At 36.6% G+C, this 17,438-nt stretch overlaps 2 protein-coding genes across 4 annotated transcripts; one reads left to right on the top strand and one right to left on the bottom strand.

Moving 5' to 3' along the window:
• Nucleotides 1–3,858: 3,858 nt before the first annotated feature.
• Nucleotides 3,859–9,263, bottom strand: LOC132102748 (cytosolic 5'-nucleotidase 3-like). Of its 3 annotated transcripts, none has more exons than XM_059507379.1 (10): nt 9,118–9,263; nt 7,328–7,451; nt 6,341–6,439; nt 6,093–6,162; nt 5,714–5,760; nt 5,524–5,609; nt 5,366–5,455; nt 5,020–5,182; nt 4,717–4,917; nt 3,859–4,635 (listed from the first exon to the last, which is right to left on the bottom strand). In XM_059507379.1, the coding sequence occupies exons 3-10, from the start codon at nt 6,437–6,439 to the stop codon at nt 4,534–4,536; spliced, it is 858 nt and encodes a 285-aa protein (XP_059363362.1). In that variant the 5' UTR covers nt 7,328–7,451; nt 9,118–9,263; the 3' UTR covers nt 3,859–4,533. The 3 variants fall into 3 exon arrangements, with proteins under 3 accessions (XP_059363362.1, XP_059363363.1, XP_059363364.1); XM_059507380.1 differs by lacking the exon at nt 9,118–9,263 and adding an exon at nt 7,722–7,766; XM_059507381.1 differs by lacking the exon at nt 7,328–7,451.
• A 1,098-nt stretch (nt 9,264–10,361) lies between these two features.
• LOC132102746 (sorcin-like) lies at nt 10,362–17,016 on the top strand. The gene is made up of 8 exons (XM_059507378.1): nt 10,362–10,515; nt 12,313–12,381; nt 12,584–12,653; nt 12,778–12,821; nt 12,990–13,137; nt 13,638–13,751; nt 15,257–15,315; nt 16,380–17,016. Exons 1-8 carry the CDS (start codon nt 10,477–10,479, stop codon nt 16,404–16,406), a joined length of 570 nt encoding a protein of 189 aa, XP_059363361.1. The 5' UTR covers nt 10,362–10,476; the 3' UTR covers nt 16,407–17,016.
• The last annotated feature ends 422 nt before the right edge of the window (nt 17,017–17,438 follow it).

The raw sequence follows: 17,438 nt of genomic DNA, 5'->3' as shown, positions 1-17,438 counted from the left end.
TACTGTACATATATAGGAAACTCAGACATCTTGTGAAGATGTCATAGAGCATGTTGAGGAAGAAGTAGCTGGACCTTCAGGGCTTCAGGTGAGGTCTTAAAGTGATAGATCGTCTTAAAGAGAAGGTCTTAAAGTGATTCTGTGATGAGATATACTACTATTGATTAATAGCAAATTATTAAATATAAATAAAGTCTACCTGTTTTATTATGTGAAAATGAAGTGAATTGGTATTAGTATAAAAGGATATCAGTGTGGATAAAAACCAGGGTAAGTTTTGTTTGCTCTTCAGGAGACAGTCAGTGAGAGAAACAGCAATCCTCAAGCAAGTCAGTGTAGCAGTGTCCTTGACTTGGGAAGTAAGCCATACCAGTCTGATCGAAAATTCATAAAAGTACAGCAACTTCGAAACAAGAAGTTAAGGTTTCAGGCAAAGTGGTTTAGTCAATATCCATGGCTGCATTACAGTCCTACATTAGAGAAAGTTCTTTGTTTTGAGTGTGTAAAAGCATACACCATCAAAAAGACCACTCTAGAGAAAAGAAATGACCCTGCCTTTTGCTCTAATGGGTTTAACAATTGGAAACATGCCGTAGAATGCTTTAATCGCCACAAGAAAAGCAAAGCCCACCATCATGCCATTACTGTCAATACACTGGAGCAAACTCCAGTGCACACACAAATATCCAGTTCAATGGCTAGATTACAGGAGGAGGCGAGGTACTGTCTCGATCAAAATAAGGGCTCTTTGAGATATCTAGCAAGGCAGGGAGTTGCCTTTCGAGGACATGAGTTTAATGAGGGTAATTTTTACCATCTTGTGAAATTCCTTGCAACCAAGGACCCTATTTTATCCTCTTGGCTCAAACGTTGCCATGATTATATCAGTCCACAGTGCCAAAATGAGTACTTAGCTTTATTTGCCAACACAATTGTGAGGGAAATTGCCTCAACAATCAGGTCCTTGTCTGTGCTACAGTTTTCAATCATAATGGATGGTACACAGGATATACAGGGGAAAGAGCAGGTTTCCATATGTCTCAGATATGTGGATCAAGACCTTGTGCCGCAGGAAGTCTTTGTGGGATTATATGAGGTGCTAGGGACAACTGGTGAGCAGATGGCTAAGCTAGCTATTGATGTGCTCCTGAGATTGAATATTCCAATCTCTGGCTTGCAAGGTCAGATTTACGATGGAGCAGCCAATATGGCAGGGAAATTCTCAGGAGCACAGGCAGTGTTGAAGAGAGAACAGCCATTGGCTTTGTATGTGCATTGTGGTGCACATTGTGTTAATCTAATAACACAGAGTGCTTGCAGTGCCTCTACCTTACTACGTGACACATTGCAGTGGGTCCATGAGCTTGGAACTCTGAGCAACCAATCAGGGAAATTCAAAGGGGTATTGGCTAGCCATCTAACATCTGAGGGGCCTACCAAAACAGTTAAACCTCTGTGTCCAACTAGGTGGACAGTGCGTGGTCAAGCTGTTGATACAGTTCTTAGCCAGTATGAAGCTGTGTTGTGTAGTTTGGAGGAAATGTCCTCTGTTGGTTCTCAAAATGGCACTAGAGCCAATGGTCTCCTAGATCGCTTCCAGAAGGGTAATACTGTTCTGGTACTGCTGGTAGCATCAGAGGTGCTGGGAGAGCTTGAGTGCTTAAACAAATCTTTGCAAAAACAGTCCCAAACAATTAAAGGCATGCAAGCTGCTGTTGACTATGTTAGTTTAACTCTTCAAGAAAAAAGGAGTGAGGAAAAGTTTGCAAAAGTGTTTGAGAAGGCAGTGTCAATGGTAGACTCCATGGGAATTGAACCGATTCAACTCCCTCATCAGAGAAATCCCCCCAAAAGATTCACTGGCGGGGCAAGTCAGCATAAGCCAAAAACACCAGAGGAATACTATAGAATAGAATTTTTCAAGGTGTTGGACAGTTTGGGCATTCAGTTTAAGGAACGTTTTAACCAACCAGAGTTACAGAAACTGAAACAGATCGAGAATGTTCTCCTCACTGGGCAGATGGATGATGTGATTGTACAGTATCCAGAAATAAACATGGATATTTTGAAGGTTCAGCTAACAATGTTTCTTTCAAAGCATACAATCACATCAAGTGATGAAGCTGCATGCATTCTGAAAGCAATGCCAAGTGAGGTGAGAGGCTTATTTGATGAGGTTGAGAAGCTTGTTAGGTTGTTGTTGGTCATCCCTGTGGCCTCAGCTGAAGCTGAACGAAGCTTTAGTGCACTGACGAGACTGAAAACCTGGTTACGATCTACTATGTCTCAGCAGCGCCTTAATAATGTAACTGTATGTCATGTACATCAAGAGGCCCTTGACAAAGTCGACCTTAACGATGTAGGCCAACAGTTTGTATCTGTAAATGACAGACGTAGGCATCTGTTTGGAAAGTTTAGATAAAAGGATAGAAACAAGAAAATGCAGTAAAATGTGTAAAGTATCCATAATGGAGTTATAATTTTGAGTGCCAAATAGTAGAATAAAGAAGTTTTTTATGCTTTGTTTTTAGTTTATTATGCTTCAAAAGTTCTCAAAGTCTACCTCTTGCAACAGTGTTTTTTTTTTGTTTGTTAATAAACCGTATGGTTGTTCAGCATTTCACATTCCTAGGTATTAACGTGAGTGTACCGGAGGGTAAATAGTGTTTATAATAAAAAAATGTTTATATTTATTTAATTAGATTTGTTTCCTTGTGGCAGAGTATTTCTTTGTTAGTGTAAATACTAATAATGTACAGAATTTATGTTAATAAAACGTTTGGTTGTTCAGCATTACACAGTCTAAGGTTTTATTTTTATTTTTTGAGAGTGCATTTTTAGATTATACAGTTATACTAGCTCTTTAGGGACAGTATACAGGATGGTATATCGGGGTAAGGATACAATATAATCAGATGAAGTAGATTTACTTCTGTATTGTGATATTCTGTATTGCCAACAGTTTGGAACACTGAGGGGGGGGGGGGGGGGGGGTGTCCCCACCAAAGCTGAGACCAAACCTACGCCCATGGTCTCAAGTGTCTGTCACTTATGGCCATTGAGTCAGTTTTGAATGGGTGGATGGAGGAGGACATGAAAGAAACTTCAAAATAATAAATTCTTTTGTTTAGCATAAATGCTGTGTTTAATTGTCAGAACCTGTAGATATAGTAGTGCTGACAGTAGTTGCATGTCATTTTGCTTGTTTAATGGTCTGAGGTTCAAAGGCAGGTCACAACTAGCACTGCAACTACAGACAAGAACTGCAGGAAAAAGGGAAAAAAGCCACTTGGGAATAAATTTTCATGTTCAGCATTTCACACAATTTGAGTGGAACACACTAAAGCCTAAGACTTCCTTCACTAAGCATAAGACTTGCTTTATTTTCTGGGACAAATCAATTCAGTAAGTCAACATAAAAAAACACCCATTTGTCACTGCCTAATGGGATATGTAATCTGAACAAATTGTCACATTGAACAAATATGTTACTGTTATGGTCAGTGTTCGGTGTAACACATTACAAGTAATGCAAGTAACGTAATCAAATTACTTTTTTTCAAGTAACTAGTAAAGTAATGTATTACTTTTCCATTTTTAAGAAAATATCAGAGGAACTTTTTCAAATAAGAAACTCATGTTACTTTTGTTTTCCCATTTATTCACTGACACTACTCCTGTCGCAGCTGGCATAAAGTTACTCAAAAGTACTAAAGCATTATTTTTCATAACAATTAACTGAGCAACATAATATTGCAATGCTTTACTTTTTTTTAAAGTGACTTTCCCCAACACTGGTTATAGTTATCAAATACAAACACAAATACTCTTTTTTTCCCCAACTTTTTACAAAATGTGTTTAGCCTTTTTCTTTAAGAAAAGTAGAATAGTAACAGATATTGCCAGCTCTTTTTTTATCCACACATAATTTCATAGAATCAAACAATCTAAAGAAAAAAACCTGTATTGCCTACCTCACAGGTGATCAGAAAGTTGTGCAAATGTTAACACCGAAAGGTTGATCAATTATGCTTACACATCCTCACAGGACAAAGCTCATAATACATGAAACGTCATGGCTTTTGGAGCAATTAACAGTATTGCTTTCATTTTGATCTGTGCAAGCAATCATCCATGAGAACTTTTACAGCTCTTCAAACTTTATAAGTGCACATCATTTTATGAATGATGATGAATATGATTGTTGAAAGTCAGTTGGGCTTTGTATTGTTCACTGTCCCAACTTTTATTGCAAACACTGAATTTCCATATCAAAAATACTACAAATAATAATTTTACCAATATGCAAATAACATATTTTTCCTTCAATATTAGTTTACACTGAGATTCCAGATGTATGTGTTTATTTTTAATAGTTCGATATGTTGCGAGGACACAACTTTAAAAAGGTCAAAGGGTGAAGTATGGCTTGTGTGAGCATGTGAGACATGTCGACAGACGAAGGCTGGCCTCAGTTATCCAAGTGAATATCCTGGAATTTGAGTCTTTTCCCATCAGGCTCTGCGGTGTCTATTATAAGATCTTCTGTAGGATGGAATTAGGCACTTCAAGTGTTTCATCCTTCACCAGAACTATATCGTAAGAGTCCATGTAATTTTCTAACCGCTCTTCCACCTGTGAAATACATCAAAACCTTATCAGTGAAATCAGTGAAACAACGGCCCTGTTTCAGGCAACCAGAAAAGAAAACAGTACCTTGTCATTAAGAAAGCCGATTTTGAGGATGTTCTCTACGTTGGGCACACCATCTGCCATGTTGAGATCACCGAGAGAGTCTCCCAGCAGAATAACGTTTCCATTGTGCTTCAGTTCTTTGAAATACTCTGTGTTCCTCAGGGCACTGTCATGCTTGTTGTAAACATGGATCAGCTCTCCTTTAAAGCCTTTCAGAACGCCCTACAAGACGATACAGAAGATCCTGATTACAACTGAGCTCAATATAAGCAGTGTTTGAGAGTTATAGAAACTGGTGATATTTATGAAGGCATTGAGACTCACATTGGCATCAAAGTCCATGAAGTTGGACACAACTTTGACATTGGTGTGGTAGACGCCAGCTTGTCTGATAATTTCCTCCAGCACATCTCCCAGACCGGCAGAAAAAATGAACATAGGAACGCTGTACTGGTGCAGCCGGTCAAAGAACTGCTCGTACCCTTCCCTGTCACACGCGACCAAACACATGCTAAACATCAGATCTGGCAACATCTTTGAGAGAGTAACTGCTGTTGGTGTAGTGTTTTTGCAAAATGATACCACAGCTGCTGCAATTCTTAAGCAAGTTTATTTGGCATTCAGAGTGAAAGCTGCGCAAGCCTCTTGATGTGAGTGGAAATGTTTGTACCTCAGACAGGCATCTGACTCTCTCACGATCTCTGGAAGTTTGTCCTTCTGCAATCTCTGTTCTACCAATAATGTGTGCGACTTAAAATACCTGAGGATAAAAGACCACATTTATTTAACAAAGCCTTCTGAAAGATCATTTCATGTGTGGTCACTCACCACTCCACCATAAATGGATATTTCTCCTCTATGGTCAGATGAGGGTCTATCTCTATTGGATAATACGTATCCTTTAGTTGGAGCAGCTGAAAAAACAACATTTTTAGGTGGTAAATCTACTTCATAAAACTTCATGTAAAGTTTTAAACGCTCATGTTTTGTTGAAGAAAAGATGAAGAAAGTCACATACCTTCTTCCTACATTCTTCTGTCACCAGCTTGCAGTTGTCAATGACATCTATAAAAGCAAACAGATTACTGGATCTCAAAGACTTATTTTAATATTTTTTTAATTTTATATCCAGAACAGGTTGATTTTTTTCATCCATAAATGAGTAGCCTGTTTTTATCTGGAAAAATGTTGACATATATTTGAATATATATATATATATATATATATATATATATATATAGAAATGTAATTGTGTAATACTTTTAATAAATAATATCATTTTAGTTCATGTATTGTAAACCTTTGAGAATATTTTGTTTATTGACTTAATGCTTGCAGATGTTGTGCTCTTTGTTGCAAAATAAAAAGATGACAAAAGGGGGCTGTTTTTTACTCACTATGACATGTTGGGCAGCGTTTTCCATTGACAGCAAACTTGCTTAACGTCATATCAAAATCTGTGATGATCTGAAGAACAGGAGGACAGTCAACAGAGCCAAGGTGGACACCATGGGTCTTTAGACACTAGTCACAGACTGATTTATCAAGCAACTACTAATGACTGTGTTTACATTCAGTGCATAACACTAGTAATGTGAGAGTATTGTGTGATAGACGGATGGCCTAATGAAGCCAGTGTTTGTACCTGCAGTTTGGATGCTCCACCTTTAATGAGACTGCAGATAATCTGCTCCACCCTCTCAGGGTCTCTGATGTGAACGGTGCTCTTCTCAAACTCTGGCATCTTCAGAAACACAAACACAGAAACAACCAATCAGATCCAGCGGCTCAGTGGCATGACTAATTATTCCCTCCCCTCTCCTCAATGCTGTGCTGATTCACGGCCGAGAAGAAGGCAGACGCTGAAGTCTCTCACCAGTGAAGGAGAAAACGATATTAGCTTGAAGTAATCCACTGAGGCAGAAGAGCATGGGTGTGATATATCACAGGTAAAAATGTAAAACAACCTACATATTCGAGTTATCATTTTGTAATAACCAATTTATTATAGAAAAATGGTTTAATCAAAATCATGGTTATGTACTGTAATGTTTTTTATAAAAGGTTTTTGTATTATAATTAATGTGATAGACTGGTTTCTGTATATTTATAAACAGTTTTAACATAGGGTTTTACTAAACTAAAATTCTGACTGTGTTGACGTGATTTGTCACTGTGAAGGTCGAGTCCCTCCTCGTCTCTATTCCAAAAATACAGTGGACCACATACCCCGAGTACACTGGATGTACTTGTGATCTACCCTACCCCCATCTCACGCCTCCCAAACGGTAATCAGATCCCTCATATTTACAAGGCTCCATAAGAGAAGGATTGTACAGCTTTTAAAACTAATTTTAAGTTGACCAAATTCTCCCAGGGAATTTCTAAACAAGCCATTCAAGAAGTTCTACAACAGTCAACCACGAGAACCAGGTATTTAGTGATCAAAATGTCAATTTAGCAGCTAATGCAAAAGACAAGCATGCAAAAACATCCACAATAAATGGTCATAGTGAAGCCAGACTTTTATCATATAATGCTGACCTCAAAAACGTCCACTGCATGACACAAGTAAACAGATAAGGGTAAGTCTAATAATAACTCTTTGCATACAACTAGCATGTAAGCATACCTTTTTCGCTTCCAGGCGTAGTGTCAAACACAGAAGAAAACGTTTCTTGTCTGACACACGCTTTTATAGCCCTGGCACACAGGGGGCGTTGCCTCAAAACTGATAACACCCCATAATCTAAACCCTGCAAGGAAATCACATGACACAAACAGCCACTTTAAGTACACACACACACAAACAAAAATGTGGCAATGACAGAGACGAAGCACAGGTGCAGTCTGGAGTGTTTTTTAACATTAACCTTAAAAGAAAAAAAGTTTACTGTATATCCACAGACTAAATGATGCTGACCAAGGGCCCTTGTGCTATGTGTTGATTGTGTGGTTCGATGAGGTCAGGGTTTCTTCTCTGCACTGAGGTATTTCCAAATGTCAGAAACAGAAATTATAAGCACCTTAATATATCTCCAGAGTGAAACTGACGGTCCCACTGGATTCCTTCATGATTCCTGTAGCCTATTTGAGAGCACTGAATCTGTTCCCCGTCTCAAACTGTTATAGTCTGAGGATTGAAGAGTCGTGCTGTCACTTATTTCTGACACAACACATTCCAGCAATGAGGCAGGTCTTTAATCATCACGCACTGATTGTTTCATTGTGTGCACTCTGTCGAAGTCAGAAGGTAAATATAGCCACCGAAACACAATTAAACATTAAGACACAAAAAGCATTAAAACACAATGTGTGTTTCTTAGTGTTTGGAGTAATGAGAGGGTAATTGATGAAATAATTCAAGTTTCTGTATTGCAGCCCTTGGTCTTTATTTGGTCATTATAGCAGAACTTTTAAATGTAGATGACGCATAGTGTATTTTCCTATGGGATGCTATGTACAGTCATAAGCCATATTTGATTTGAGTAAAGTGACTTGTGAAAAATTACAATCACCCTTGATCCTCTGCAAAGAAAATCTCCACCAAATAAGCTCCTTGCTACACTCAAATTTTGTGCATATGCATATTTTGTAATAAACGTAAAATGATTCTCTTTTTATAAACAATCAACATCTTTAAATCAACAATTATATCTATGCATCATTTTATTTGAATTATCTTATGTCATTTGCAGTGCTTCATGGCATCCCTTCATGTATGCATATCAAATAAATGCACGTTACAAAGTTTCATTTTCTTGTCTATTTTTCCATTTTATTTTTTTCTTAATATCGAAGTGTGTAAAGCTGTAATTTACCTCCTAGCTGGACTGGTTGATCTGGTTCATGGCTTTATGAAAACAATATTTACTGGTGCCAAGACTGCTGACTTTGTGCATTTTTACCTTCTCAAAAAAACTCATTCTGTATGGTTTATAAGCGTTTTGAAAATGGGGACATGAGTCACCCTCTCCTTGTAATACCTGTGTCATACCCATGTCATTATACAGAGTTGTGTCCTGATATGTCACAAAAACACGACCCCCCCCCCCCACAAACACACACACACATATATATATATATATATATATATACTTTTTTTAAGTCTGCAATGATTGTTTTGCTATAAAGTGTAAATCGATAAAACAATACTTAAATGCGAATACAAATATTTAAGATAGCAAAAGAACCCGTGGGATGCTTGACTAAAAGAAGTGACACTATACAACACATGAGCATGATACTGTATTTATTCTGAATAAACGCGGATCAACAGGGCTGAATGACCTCTGCATCCCACACTCTGTACGTTGACACACATCCAGATTAAACGAAGAACGCCGTCGACTTCTGCTGCAGCTTGACTGTGTGGGTAAACGGGCTGAGAAAGGCATTACAGGATTTGAAACGTGCACTCACAATCTCGATTATCTTGGTTTACTTTCCTGCTCTATGTTTTTTGGTGAAAATGAACTGAGCGAACACGACTCCGCCGACCAGCGCGCACACAGTGGGTCCATGTCACGCTTAATAAACAAACCTCGGTGCCCATCATGTATTATCATGTCCACGTTATTAAAACTGTCTGCGTGCATAGAATACCCGGATGATACACTACAGTTGTCCAAATGTGAAGAACAAAACACTACATGGCCGTCTGTATAGCGCAATGCAATGCGTTCGTCTCGACACCCTTGCCTCCAGGGGGCGCTCTCTCTTTATTTCTGTTTTGTCTGCACGATAGTAATATTTTACTGCATGATGGGACCTGACATAACACACAGATATTTACCCCATAATCGATATAAAATGATTAAATAAAAATGACTTTATGTTAGCCTCCTGATTATGGGACACACATAGTTGTTATTGTTTATTTTAATAATAAGGCCTACAGCTGTCTAATTCTACAAGTAGAACCAAATAGTTTTCTGGATTAACAGTAATGTAAATAAAACTCTGTTATTAAAATAACTAAAAAGAAAGAAAGAAAGGAATAGGCCTACATTCAGTTCTTTCATTGAAGATAACTCAAACATAATATTAAAAACAAATAAATAAAGATAATAAAAATACAAATATAAACAATATACAAATAAAATACAAAAATAAAAATAAATTATCAGCTTCAGATTGGAGAACACATATTCACTAATAGTTTCTTAACTAAGAGTTTCCCCTTTAGGGATCCTGATTTGCTTATTAATAGAGAGCAAGGCTGCTATAATAGTTGCGGTGTTAAAGGCAGTAAAATGTGCTTTATGTTTACTAATAAGCAGCCAGTATGCTAGTAATATGTATACTAATAAGCAGCTAGTTAGTGAATAGTGTTCACTAAACTAAAGTGTTACTAAAGACTTTTATATTTTACGTTTTTAAAACTAAATACAACAACGTTCACCTGCCTCAATTCTTCACACAAGTAGGCTTTTTCGTTTTAATAAAGATAATATAAGCATCTAAATATAAAGTAGCCTACACATTTTACAGCGTGTTACACTCATCGGACAGGTTGATCAGCCAATTATTTTTCATTCGCTTCTAGGCTTTAAAATCCATTTCACAGTTGATAATAGACAATAGAAAGGATTTATTTTATTTTTATTAGTATTGCTATTTATTATTACGTCATAGTGCAAGCCAGGCATCTTACGTTAGAAAAAAAAAAGAACTTCCTGTGTTTTCCTTTGACGAAAGTGGGTGGAGATTAACATCCACACTCTTAAGCATCAACTTGTCCGGTTTTGGTCAGTCTCCAGAAGAAAACGCTCGTTTACGATGAATTTCCCGGGATATGGTGCACCGGCTGCGGGAGGGGTAGGATTGATAAGTGCTCTGTTTACTCGATCCTCTGGTGAAGCCTGAAGTCAAACAATCTTATGTTTATTCTAACATAGTGTGACCAGGATCGTGTTTAATGTTGTTTAGATTGCCTCGGGGTGAAATCTGTTAGGCTACGGCTATGAGGAAAGTGCTAATATGTGGCGTTTAAAACTGTCCTGAAGGGTTGGTAGAATACATGGCATTTAATTGTTTCTGGTCTGTTTATCTCTGGTTTACTGTCTAAACCTATGGTCTGAACACACTTGGTTCACTTGGTAACCCTTGACCAGAACTGGGTGTGTCAGATTGTATGTGGATCAGTGGTGCTCACTCCAGTCCTGACCACACACACAGCATTGCGCATTTTATGCGTTTCTCTTATCTGACACACACACACGCACGCACTCAGTCCAGTTCCCTTTCAATGGAGCTTGTGATCTGCATTAATTGTGTTAAATAAGAAAGACGTAGAAAATGTGCAGTGCTCTGTGCCCAGGATTGTCGTCCTTCCTACAAATACAAATAGTTTCAAAATAAAAGTGCCAGCTAAAGTAATAATTGGTTGGTGTTAAACTGGTTAACTCATTGGGAAATCACAAAGTAGCAAATGTTCACTGAATAATGTGGTTTCAAATTTTTGTTTCTTAGTCAAGTTAAATTATAATGGCATGAGGTCTAGTATCCTGCTCAAGAACACATGTAGTGATAATCAGTTGGTTGCTTCATCAAGTGTTTTATTTTAAACCTACAACCTTTCGGGTTTTAGTCCGGGATTTTCAACCACTTGTGCAAAACCACATTTCCTGTTCACACGATCCACTCTTGTATACAGTTCTGCTTATGCAGACACATACTGAAACTGGAATAAGTGTGCTGTACTGCTTTGCAGTATTATTTGCATGATGTAAACTCAGAGCTCGTCCCTGGTCCCTTGCCCTGGTATCTAAAGTTGGACCGCTCACATGGAATGGACCCCTATTTATAAGCTATTGCTTCTTGGGAGTCCATTTTTTTCTCACAATAGAACACTATTGTTTTTCTGATGTAGTATGCAATGTGTGAAATTGTGGATAAATAAATAAATACTATACCAGTTTTTTGTGTGTAAAAAATAGTACAATACTGTTTTTTTCCCAGGTATACAATTGAACCTTATAGCAGGAATATGCTTTTAGATATTACAGTGTGTGTGTGTATATATATATACTTTATGAAATGGCAGATGATCCACGTAGGTGTGGGGCGGGGCAAGTGTGTTAAATGCGTTAATAATTTTAATGCGTTATTCTTCTTCATAATTAATTAATTTATCTAATTAACGCATTAAATTACCTGCCCTATATACATACATAAATACATACAGTGGGTACGGAGAGTATTCATTACATTTTTCACTCTTTGTTATATTGCAGCCACTTGCTAAAATCATTTTAACTCTTTTTTTTTCTTCATTAATGTACACATAGCACCCCATATTGACAAAAAAACACATAATTGTTAATATTTTTGCATTAAGTATTCAGACCCTTTGCTGTGACACTCATATATTTAACTCAGGTGCTGTCCAATTTCACTGTGTGTGTGTGTGTGTGTGTATATATATATATATATTTGTTTGGTTTTTTTTCTTTGGAAAAATTACACGCATATTGAAGTTTGAGGAATCATCTCACATTTAGGCATGTTCAAAAAACTAACAACAACAAAAAAACTTCTAATAAGAACGTACCGCTCACTATTTCCACCATTTACAATGACACTAAAATCAACTTGTTTCTGCTTCTTCTGTAGTATCCAGGTGGATTCCCTGGACAGCAGCAGGACCCTCTGTATGGATACTTCACTGCAGTCGCTGGTCAAGTAAGAGCGCGTTTCATTTCTTTAAAAGTTGCTGCATTGAAATCCTGCTGAGGTTGCATAGATTAGCCTATACACATCAGTCCTTCTCATATAGAAAGTTTAAATTGTTTCATTCCGCTGAACAATCAGGAATGCATTTTTCTCTGATATGAATATTATAGACTTATTGATGTTATAAATATAGTTATATGTTTTTTTCTAGGATGGCCAGATATCTGCAGAGGAACTTCAGACTTGTTTGACTCAGGCCAACTTCTCTGGTGGCTACAGACGTAAGAATGTTTGTCTTAATTTAATAGTGATGCAGAATGTGCAGAATTTCCCATAATCGTGAACTGAGAGTATTTGCAGATTTATAACTTTGCAGTTCTGTAACAATCATTCTTTGTCTTGCAGCTTTCAACATTGAGACATGTAGACTGATGATCAGCATGCTGGATGTATCCTTCTCACTTACAATGAAGACATTTTTGGACATACTGAATCGTTTCAGACCTATTCCGATTTTTAACACTGAATGTATTAGACCTGACTACATTGCCAACCCTGGTTCGAAATGAATTGTGGCCATTTCTTGTATTTTTTTCCATAACTTAGCTGTTCATCAGAGAGACATGTCTTGCTCGATGGGCTTCAATGAGTTTAAGGAGCTGTGGGCTGTGCTCAGTGGCTGGAAGCAGCACTTCATGAGCATTGACAGGGACATGAGTGGCACAGTCGACCCACAGGAAATGAGCCAAGCTGTTTCCTCTATGGGTAAAACTTCAGAATCAATGTCTGTTTAGTGTCAATCAGATTTCTTATGAGAGATTAGTTTGGGAACCAATTCACACCATTAACTAACTATTAACTTTGACTTTTGCTATGCTAGTAATCTGGATGGTAATAAGCAACTTGTTCATTGTGAGAATTGGTCCCTAAACTAAAGTGTTACCAAAAATGTTAAAATATTCAGAATTTAATTTTGACTTAACTTCAGATTTTTTCTTTGAGCTGAACAGGAAGCCATTGAAAAAGCAGTGACATTGTAGCTAAGACTTCCTGAGAAACGGAACTCTCCGCTTCCAGTACTTATTCTTTTCTGGAATGGAATTATCTGTAGGGACTTTTATACTTGACGGAAAGCAAAATAGGTGGAAAACAGCATGGATGCGATTTGATTTCCATCTGACTAATTATTGGCAAGAGTTGTAAATGGACTGTAAATAAAGTGTATGAATGTGTTTTTTGAAGATCCCGGTGTGTCATGTTTGCAGGGTACAGGTTGAGTCCTCAGGCCATGAACTGCATAATTAAGCGTTACAGCTCTAATGGGAAGATCTCATTTGATGATTATGTCGCTTGCTGTGTCAAACTGAGGAGCTTGACTGGTAAGTATGAAAAAATCTTAATGATTTTTTTGGTGTTTAAAGGGGTCATATGATGTGATTTAAAATTTTTCCTTTCTCTGTGGAGTGTTTCAAGCTCTTGGTGCATAAAGAAGATTTGTAAAGCTGCAAAGACTAAAGTCTAGAATCCAAAGAGAGATTCTTTATTAAAGTTAAGACTCTGCACGCCCCCTTAAACAGCTCGTTCAAACACGGCCCACATGTCTACATCATTATGTGGAAAATATTTGCTTAATATTGCCCAAATGTTCACACAAAGAAAGAAGACGTGGTTTCAGTAACCGCAGTTAGTGTTGAAGCAGCCATGTCAGGGAGATGCTGTGTGTATCTAGGAGAAAGAAAAATACCTTTATTTGGCCTTCCAGAAGTAGATGCATTTAGGAATCTTTAAGATTACTTACAACAGATAAGAAACACATTTTATGGACGACGGTTTCGTGAACCTAGGAGAGGAGGTAACTCTGACTTAACTACGACAATCTGGCGCTTCTGAATCAGCTACTGGAAGTGTTATTAGTTTAAGTATTTGCTATTGACTGTTCAAGTGCGGAGTTTTGCACGTCGCGTTTGTGTGTGTGTGTGTGTGTGTGAGAGAGAGAGAGAGAGAGAGAGAGAGAGGGAGGGTCACACAGTGGAGTCAGCTGTCTTAACTGTCCATGGCTTGTGTACTGCAAACACATACGAGCTTCATCACTGTGTCTGTCACGCGACTGTTCCACTTTCAGGCTTGAACTGATGCTAAAACTAAGGACATTATTTACGGTCTTTACATTTATTTTGAAAGATGAACATGAGACATTTCTGATGAGTGCCTTACTGTGTTCGGTAAATCACAATGCACTGGGTCAGTTGGCCAATCAGAGATGGTCGGAAGGAGGGACTTTGTAGAAAACTATATATTTGAGAGAGGCGTGGCATAGAGAACCTACAATAATGTACAGTATTTGAAAAATAATGTGTTTTTTGAACATTAAAACACGTCAACATATTCTTTTACACAAAATACACAAAATAATGAAATTTTAAAAAGCATCATATGACTCCTTAAATTCTGATTGTAAGCATATGTTGCATATGTTGAATTATGCCTGTTCTACACTGTGTTTAACAGAAAAAAATGGATGTCTAGGTTACTGCTCTGTATATTTTCTTACATAATGACATTTAAAAAAAAATGTTTTTTTGGGAGGTGGTGATACTTGATACTCATTAAATATGTGTACATGAATAATAGGATAACCCTTAAATAGAGCTTTTATTCTTTCTCTCTCTCTCTTTCTTTCTTTCTCTCTCTCTTCAGGCCTGTCAATGCATGTGATTTTTAATTTCAAAGTTTAGATGTTCATGATTGCTAATGATTGCATGATCCTAATGATAATTTGACTTTCACCAGCATCATTTAAATTAAGTGACTGATTAATTAAATTGACTAAACTAATAAAGTGAAAAATATTCATGTTTTTATTATAAAACTGTCTCATGATCAGATGTGTTCAGAAAAAGGGACCAGGCACAACAAGGAGCAGCAACATTTCAATATGATGATGTAAGTCCTCAAAACATTACGTTACTTATGGCAAGAGAATGTTTTTTTTCTTTTTTTTTCAAATTAATTTCAGTACAATGCAACATGTGATAGTTCAAATAAAACAAAACACAAAATAATAATTTTTCAATAATCATCAGAATGATTGGACAAAGGCTAATTGTGGCTAATTGTGGTTACAGTAGTAACTCACTGGATGGGGGACCACAAAAAGACTATTTGATGTGATATTATAATCATGGTGAAGTTGTATACTAATAAATATACTGTTGATAGGAATAAAACATTGCAAGACTCAAATTTTACATTACTCACCAGCTCCACAGTGCTTATGTTGTGCTCTCAGGCAACTAAAACCACTAAAAAAACATGCATGTCTCACAATCGGCTAATTAAAGGTGTACAAAATGGATTGTAGGTTTGGTGATGGGAGTTCGGCAAAGCATTTCTCAAAAAGGATGTGGTCAGTGTATGCTGGGGAAAAAATTATTCACACAGTCCATATACCATAGACGCTACTGTTGTACACAGGGTGAAACAAAAAAGTGCACTCATTATTAAGAAAGGTGCATAAAAAAATGTAATTTGTTGCAGATCAAATAGGTAAGATTCACAAACACATTATTTAATACATATTGTTTATCCAGATATTAACTTGAATTAATGGTTTTCAAATGCATTTATAACGCAAGCCTCTCATAAGTGAATTTACACAGTATATACGTATATAGTGTTGTATTTCAATTCATACATTACTCACTTAGCTCCAGTTCAGTGTTTATGTGTTCCTTAGTCGTGCGCCCTAAGACCCAAATTGTGCTGCTTTGCAAAATGATTTAGCAGGGGATTTGTTTGTTTATTAATACATTTATTAAATTAATGTTATTATTTGTTGAACATTTGTGTCTTTTATCCTATTGCAGTTGCCATTGTTTTATTCTATATATTCTAAAAATTGAATTACTTTGAATTATCTGCCATTAGGTAATGTAGATGTTTAAAATTATTGCATTTAAATGTCTTACTGGTATAGATTAATTTCTTTCTTGTATCTGTTTTCACAGTTCATCCAGTGCACTATGAGCATCTGAGGTTTATGCAAAGATCCACGAATAAAAAAAAAAGCATGCTTCAGTTTAAAATTTTTAGAACTTGCATTTTTAAACAATTTACTTATATTTGGTCATATTTTGACAATATTGTAGTACTTATACAATATAAAACATACATTCATGCACCATTATTCATATACCAAGTGATTCATATATCCCAATGACATTTACAGTCTATTCACTCAAATGTAACCCAGATCAAGGTATTGTATCAAAGAAGCTTCACAGAAATTCATGATTTAATGTTTATAGTACCCTAATGTCTTGCAGTCGTATTTAGCAGATTACATCAGAAATGTGTTTGAGTATAGCACCATAGCCATCATCCCAGCTCTAGAATCATATCAGTGCATTTGTATTCCCACATTGCATGTTTTATGTGCACGGCCAGTAATGAATACTATTATGTATCACCAAAGAATTCATGACACTTGTGTCTGCTCTGCTTTTTGTCTCTGTGCATTGGCTGTTTAAAATGTTTGTGAGATCTTTTTGAGTATATTTTCATTACACTCATTTAATTATTTTTAAATAACACACCTATTAAGACATCTCCTGTTTGTATTAATAAATGACAACAGAACACTTATCTTCCAGTAGTTACATCTTGTGTGATAAGTTATTTATACAGACTGAATGTGTACACAGATATGAATGTGAGTTTTGTTCTGAGTTGTGGTACATGTCTACATGTTGAAGTCTGTTTGAAATCATCATTATGGTTATTCGTGTTGGTACTTTAGGTTCACTTGTCCTTTGACTTTGGTTGAAATATTTTTTTGAAATATTTCACTGTTGTCTACAAGATTTCCTGGTCCTGACATACCTTTTACTATGTACACATTTTTGGAAAAAGTGACTGACAGGTGGATTTAACACACACGTTCTCTGATTAGCAGTAAAGTCTTGTAAAAAAGCAACTGTCAATATATATATATATATATATATAATTTTTTTTTTTTTTTTTTTTTTTTTTTTTTTTTTTCTACTTTTATTATCCAGATCTTCTCA

This window comes from Carassius carassius, chromosome 24 (genome assembly GCF_963082965.1).
Source record: "Carassius carassius chromosome 24, fCarCar2.1, whole genome shotgun sequence".
Lineage (NCBI taxonomy): Eukaryota > Metazoa > Chordata > Actinopteri > Cypriniformes > Cyprinidae > Carassius > Carassius carassius.
Note: the sequence above shows the minus strand (reverse complement) of the source record. Positions and strands in the feature narration are given on the sequence as shown.